General features: G+C 63.2%; 1 protein-coding gene across 1 annotated transcript in view; it reads right to left on the bottom strand.

Annotated features, from left to right (window-relative positions):
- The window catches only part of LOC120510904 (retinal guanylyl cyclase 1-like), a gene marked incomplete at its 3' end in the record, with an annotated part of 7,216 nt that extends 1,319 nt beyond the window's left edge, over positions 1-5,897 (bottom strand). The window contains exons 1-4 of the mRNA XM_039727257.1: positions 5,372-5,897; positions 4,383-4,525; positions 2,565-2,645; positions 818-898 (exon numbers count right to left, since the gene is read on the bottom strand). Coding sequence (XP_039583191.1) covers positions 818-898; positions 2,565-2,645; positions 4,383-4,525; positions 5,372-5,897 — 831 coding nt within the window. The remainder of the gene's footprint in view (positions 1-817; positions 899-2,564; positions 2,646-4,382; positions 4,526-5,371) is intronic.
- Positions 5,898-6,144: the final 247 nt, after the last annotated feature.

Here is a 6,144-nt window from a genome sequence, read left to right as displayed (position 1 = left end):
ATGTCCCCATGACCCAACGATGTCCCCATGACCCAACGATGTCCCATGACACCTCAGCGGCCCCATGACCCCACGTTGTCCATGATGATCCAATGATGTCCCCGTGACCCAATGATGTCTCCAAGACCTTCAATGTCCCCGTGTCCCCTTAATGTCCCCCTGTCCCCCAGGTGTCTCCATGTCCCCAGTGTCCCCCCGGTGTCCCCCCAGTGTCCCGCTGTCCCCGGTGTCCCCGTGTCCCCCCAGTGTCCCCACATCCCCCCCAGTATCCCGGTGTCCCCCCAATGTCCCCCTGTGTCCCCCCAGTGTCCCGGTGTCCCCCCAGTGTCCCCATGTCCCCCTGGTGTCCCCCAGTGTCCCCGTGTCCCTTCAATGTCCCCATGTCCCCCAGGTGTCTCCATGTCCCCAGTGTCCCCCCGGTGTCCCCCCAGTGTCCCGGTGTCCCCGGTGTCCTCGTGTCCCCTCAATGTCCCCGTGTCCCCCTGGTGTCCCCGTGTCCCCCAGTGTCCCTGTGTCCCCTCAATATCCCCCGGTGTCCCCTCGATGTCCCCACACCCCCCAGTGTCCCCGGTGTCCTCTCAATGTCCCTGTGTCCTCCATGTCCCCGTGTCCCCCAGTGTCCCGGTGTCCCCATGTCCTGGTGTCCCCGCAATGTCCCCATGTCCCCTGGTGTCCCTGTGTCCCCCCAGTGTCCCTGTGTCCCCGTGTCCCCCAGTGTCCCCGTGTCCCCCGGTGTCCCTGTGTCCCCCCGGTGTCCCCGATGTCCCCGTGTCCCCTGGTGTCCCCGTGTCCCCCCCGTGTCCCCGTGTCCCCTCACCTTGCAGAAGGCCAGCTTGGTGGCCGGTTTCACCTCCGTGTGCTGCTCCCCCGGGAACTTCTTCAGCCACACCCAGTCACCCTGCGGGGGAGGGGCAGGTGAGACCCGGACACACCTGGGACAGCTGGGGACACACCTGGGGACACACCTGGGACAGCTGGGGACACCTGGGGACACTGGGGACACCTGGGGACACTGGGGACACACCTGGGACACACCTGGGACAGCTGGGGACACACCTGGGGACACCTGGGGACACCTGGGGACGCCTGGGGACACCTGAGATACACCGGGGGACACACCTGGGGACACCTGGGACACAGCTGGGGACACCTGAGATACACGTGGGGACACACCTGGGATACCTGGGAACACCTGGGACACACCTGGGGACAGCTGGGACACACCTGGGACACACCTGGGGACAGCTGGGACACACCTGGGACAGCTGGGACACACCTGGGGACACTCCGGGACGTTTTGGGGCAGTTTTGGGGTGCATGAGGACGGGTTTGGGCAGTTTTGGGGGGATCAGGGCGGTTTTGGGGTCACTCGGGCAGTTTTGGGGTGCCGGGGCAGGTTTAGGCGCAGTTTTGGGGTGGGTTTTGAGGTTTTGGGTCAGTTTTGGGGTTTTGGTTCAGTTTTGGGGTTTTGGTTCAGTTTTGGGTGCCTGGGTGGGTTTTACGGTTGGTTTTGGGGTGGGTTTTGGAGCAGTTTTGGGGTTTCGGGGTAGGTTTAGGGGCAGTGTTGGAGTGCCGGGTCAGTTTAGGGTCAGTTTTGGGTCAGTTTTGGGTCAGTTTTGGGTCAGTTTTGGGTCAGTTTTGGGTCAGTTTTGGGTCAGTTTTGGGTCAGTTTTGGGTCAGTTTTGGGTCAGTTTTGGGTCAGTTTTGGGTCAGTTTTGGGGTTCAGGGTTGGTTTTGGGTCAGTTTTGGGGTTTTTGGGGTGGGTTTAGGGTGGGTTTTGTGGTGCCAGGCAGTTTGGGGTCAGTTTTGTGGGTTTTGGGGTGGGTTCTGGTGGGTTTTGGGGTGTCCCCGTGACCCAATGATGTCTCCAAGACCTTCAATGTCCCCGTGTCCCCTTAATGTCCCCCTGTCCCCCAGGTGTCTCCATGTCCCCAGTGTCCCCCCGGTGTCCCCCCAGTGTCCCGCTGTCCCCGGTGTCCCCGTGTCCCCCCAGTGTCCCCACATCCCCCCCAGTATCCCGGTGTCCCCCCAATGTCCCCCTGTGTCCCCCCAGTGTCCCGGTGTCCCCCCAGTGTCCCCATGTCCCCCTGGTGTCCCCCAGTGTCCCCGTGTCCCTTCAATGTCCCCATGTCCCCCAGGTGTCTCCATGTCCCCAGTGTCCCCCCGGTGTCCCCCCAGTGTCCCGGTGTCCCCGGTGTCCTCGTGTCCCCTCAATGTCCCCGTGTCCCCCTGGTGTCCCCGTGTCCCCCAGTGTCCCTGTGTCCCCTCAATATCCCCCGGTGTCCCCTCGATGTCCCCACACCCCCCAGTGTCCCCGGTGTCCTCTCAATGTCCCTGTGTCCTCCATGTCCCCGTGTCCCCCAGTGTCCCGGTGTCCCCATGTCCTGGTGTCCCCGCAATGTCCCCATGTCCCCTGGTGTCCCTGTGTCCCCCCAGTGTCCCTGTGTCCCCGTGTCCCCCAGTGTCCCCGTGTCCCCCGGTGTCCCTGTGTCCCCCCGGTGTCCCCGATGTCCCCGTGTCCCCTGGTGTCCCCGTGTCCCCCCCGTGTCCCCGTGTCCCCTCACCTTGCAGAAGGCCAGCTTGGTGGCCGGTTTCACCTCCGTGTGCTGCTCCCCCGGGAACTTCTTCAGCCACACCCAGTCACCCTGCGGGGGAGGGGCAGGTGAGACCCGGACACACCTGGGACAGCTGGGGACACACCTGGGGACACACCTGGGACAGCTGGGGACACCTGGGGACACTGGGGACACCTGGGGACACTGGGGACACACCTGGGACACACCTGGGACAGCTGGGGACACACCTGGGGACACCTGGGGACACCTGGGGACGCCTGGGGACACCTGAGATACACCGGGGGACACACCTGGGGACACCTGGGACACAGCTGGGGACACCGGAGATACACGTGGGGACACACCTGGGATACCTGGGAACACCTGGGACACACCTGGGGACAGCTGGGACACACCTGGGACAGCTGGGACACACCTGGGGACACTCCGGGACGTTTTGGGGCAGTTTTGGGGTGCATGAGGACGGGTTTGGGCAGTTTTGGGGGGATCAGGGCGGTTTTGGGGTCACTCGGGCAGTTTTGGGGTGCCGGGGCAGGTTTAGGCGCAGTTTTGGGGTGGGTTTTGAGGTTTTGGGTCAGTTTTGGGGTTTTGGTTCAGTTTTGGGGTTTTGGTTCAGTTTTGGGTGCCTGGGTGGGTTTTACGGTTGGTTTTGGGGTGGGTTTTGGAGCAGTTTTGGGGTTTCGGGGTAGGTTTAGGGGCAGTGTTGGAGTGCCGGGTCAGTTTAGGGTCAGTTTTGGGTCAGTTTTGGGTCAGTTTTGGGGTTCAGGGTTTCCACCTGCAGGGGACAGAGGGGACAAACAGGGGTCACACAGGGTCACAGGGGTCACACAGGGTCACCGGGGGTCACTCATTGCTGTCCCCATTGTCCCCAGTGTACCCACTGTCCCCAATGTCCCCCAATGTCCCCATTGTCCCCATGGTGTCCTAAATGTCCCCATGGTGTCCCCAGTGTCCTCAATGTCTCTGCTGTCCCCAATGTCCCCAATCCCCCCAGTGTCCCCAGTGTCCCCAATGTCACCTGGCTGTCCCAAATCCCCCCAGTGTCCCCCAATGTCTCCAAGGTCCCACTGTTCCACTGTCCCCATTTTCCCTGCTGTCCCCGTGTCCCCAATGTCCCCATGGTGTCCCCATTGCTGTCCCGGTGTCCCCAGTGTCCCCAGTGTCCCCATATCCCCATTAATGTCCCCAGTGTCCCCCATGTTGCCAATCCCCCCATTGTCCCAGTGTCCCCATCGCTGTCCCCGTTGTCCCCAGTGTCCCCATTGCTGTCCCTGTGTCCCCAATGTCCCCAAGGTGTCCCTGTGTGTCCCCACTATCCCCAATGTCCCCAGGGTGTCCCCAGTGTCCCCATGGTGTCCTGGTGTCCCCATTGCTGTCCCAGTGTCCCCATTGCTGTCCCAGTGTCCCAATGTCCCCGTGGTGTCCCAGTGTCCCCGGTGTCCCAGTGTCCCCAATGTCCCGGTGTCCCTGGTGTCCTGGTGTCCCTGCGGTGTCCCGGGGGATTGAGGAGATTGAGGGGATTGGGGACATTGGGGACAGTGGGGGGATTGGAGACACCATGGGGACACTGGGGATAGTGGGGACAGCGGGGACACTGGGGGGATTGAGGGGATTGAGGACATTGGGGACATTTGGGACATTGAGGACACTGGTGACATTGGAGATGGAGGGGGATTGGGAACACTGAGGGGACATTGGGCACAGTGGGGTTACACAGGGGACAATGGGGACAGCCAGGTGACAATGGGGACACCGAGCTGCCACCAGGGCCACCAGGGCAGGGACACGGAGCTGCTGAGGGGACACCAAGACCACCAAGGCCACCAGGGACACTGGGGCCACCAGGGCCACCAGGGCCACCCACCTGATGTGGCAGGCCAGGGCGGCGCCGGCCGCGACGAGGGCGGCGATGAGGAGGAAGAGGAAGAAGACGAAGCCGGCGTCCATCCCTGCGGAGAGACCACGGGGGTGACCAGAGTGACCACGGGGGTGACCAGAGTGACCACAGGAGTGACCATGGGGGTGACCAGAGTGACCACGGGGGTGACCAGAGTGACCATGGGGGTGACCAGAGTGACCAGAGTGACCACGGGGGTGACCAGAGTGACCATGGGGGTGACCAGAGTGACCACGGGAGTGACCAGTGACCAGGAGTGACCACAGGAGTGGCCAGAAGTGACCAGGAGTGACCAGGGGTGACGGGGAGTGAACAGGAGTGACCACAGGAGTGATCAGGGATGACCAGGGGTGACCAGGAGTGACCACAGGAGTGACCGGGGGGACCAGGAGTGACCAGGAGGGAGCAGGAGTGACCAGGGTTGACTGGGAGTGACCACAGGAGTGGCCAGGAGTGACCAGGGCGATGTGGTCACCCGGGGAACCGATGTCACCCAGTGTCACTGGAGGTCACCTGTGGGTGGACACGGTGGAGCCGGGAGAGGATGGACGGACAGATGGACACGTGGGCAGATGGACACATGGACGTGGTGGCACCGTGACCCCAATTGACCCAGAACCATGGTGGCACCACCACCACGACCATTCCAGAACCAAGGTGGCACCACGACCATGGTGGCACCACAGATGACCCAGACCCACCCCTACCACCACCGCCATGTCCATTCCAGCTCCATGGTGGCACCACGACCATGGTGACACCACAGCTGACCCAGAACCATGGTGGCACCATGACCCCAATCATCCAGAACCATGGTGGCACCAGAACCATGGTGGCACCCCAGCAGACCCAGACCCGCCACCACCACCCTCCCGGTGGCCCCGGTGGCCCCGCTCACCGCCGTTGCAGATGGCGCCGGAGTCGAACCAGCAGCCGGCGTCGGTGGCCGGGCTGGCGCTGTGGGGCCAGTGGGGGCTGTGGCTGCGGTAGCTGAGGCCGCGCGTGCCCGGCTCCAGCCCGTAGACCGCCCACAGGTGGTGGCCCTTGCCGTCCGTGTCCAGCACCACGTAGGGCACCGAGACGTCGCCGTCCCGGTCCACGGTGAAGGTCTGGCAGAAGCCCTGGAGCTGGAAGTCGCGGGCGTGGTCGGCCACGCTGGTGCCCATCACCCAGCGGCCGCTGCGGCGCGCCGCCTCCACCGCCGTGGCCAGGAAGTAGATGGAGTTGTAGATGGTGGAGAAGAGCGGGTGGACCTGGCGGGGGACAGGGGGGACGTGAGGGTGACACCAGGGCGGGCAGCTCGGGGTGCTTGGCTTGGGCTGGGTTGGGTTGGGTTGGGTTGGGTTGGATGCGGTTGTTTGGTGTTGGCCATGGTCAGTGGAGGTGGCCACGGTCAGCTTGTGTTGGCCATGGTCATCTCCCATTGGCCATGGTCAATGGAGGTGGCCACGGTCAGCTTTCATTGGCCATGGTCATCTTGCGTTGGCCATGGTTATCTTTCATTGGCGGTGGTCAACCAAGATGGTCATGGCCATCTCCCATTGGCCATGGTCATTTTGTGTTGGCCGTGGTCATCTTGCAATGGTCATGATCATCTCCCATTGGCCAGGGTCAACAAAGATGGTTGTGGCGGTCCTCGGCCTTCTCCAGGAGAACCTTCTGCTCGCGGCC

This window comes from Passer montanus, unplaced genomic scaffold, assembly GCF_014805655.1.
Source record: "Passer montanus isolate IOZ18808 unplaced genomic scaffold, ASM1480565v1 scaffold608, whole genome shotgun sequence".
NCBI classification, from domain to species: Eukaryota; Metazoa; Chordata; class Aves; order Passeriformes; family Passeridae; genus Passer; species Passer montanus.
Note: the sequence above shows the minus strand (reverse complement) of the source record. Positions and strands in the feature narration are given on the sequence as shown.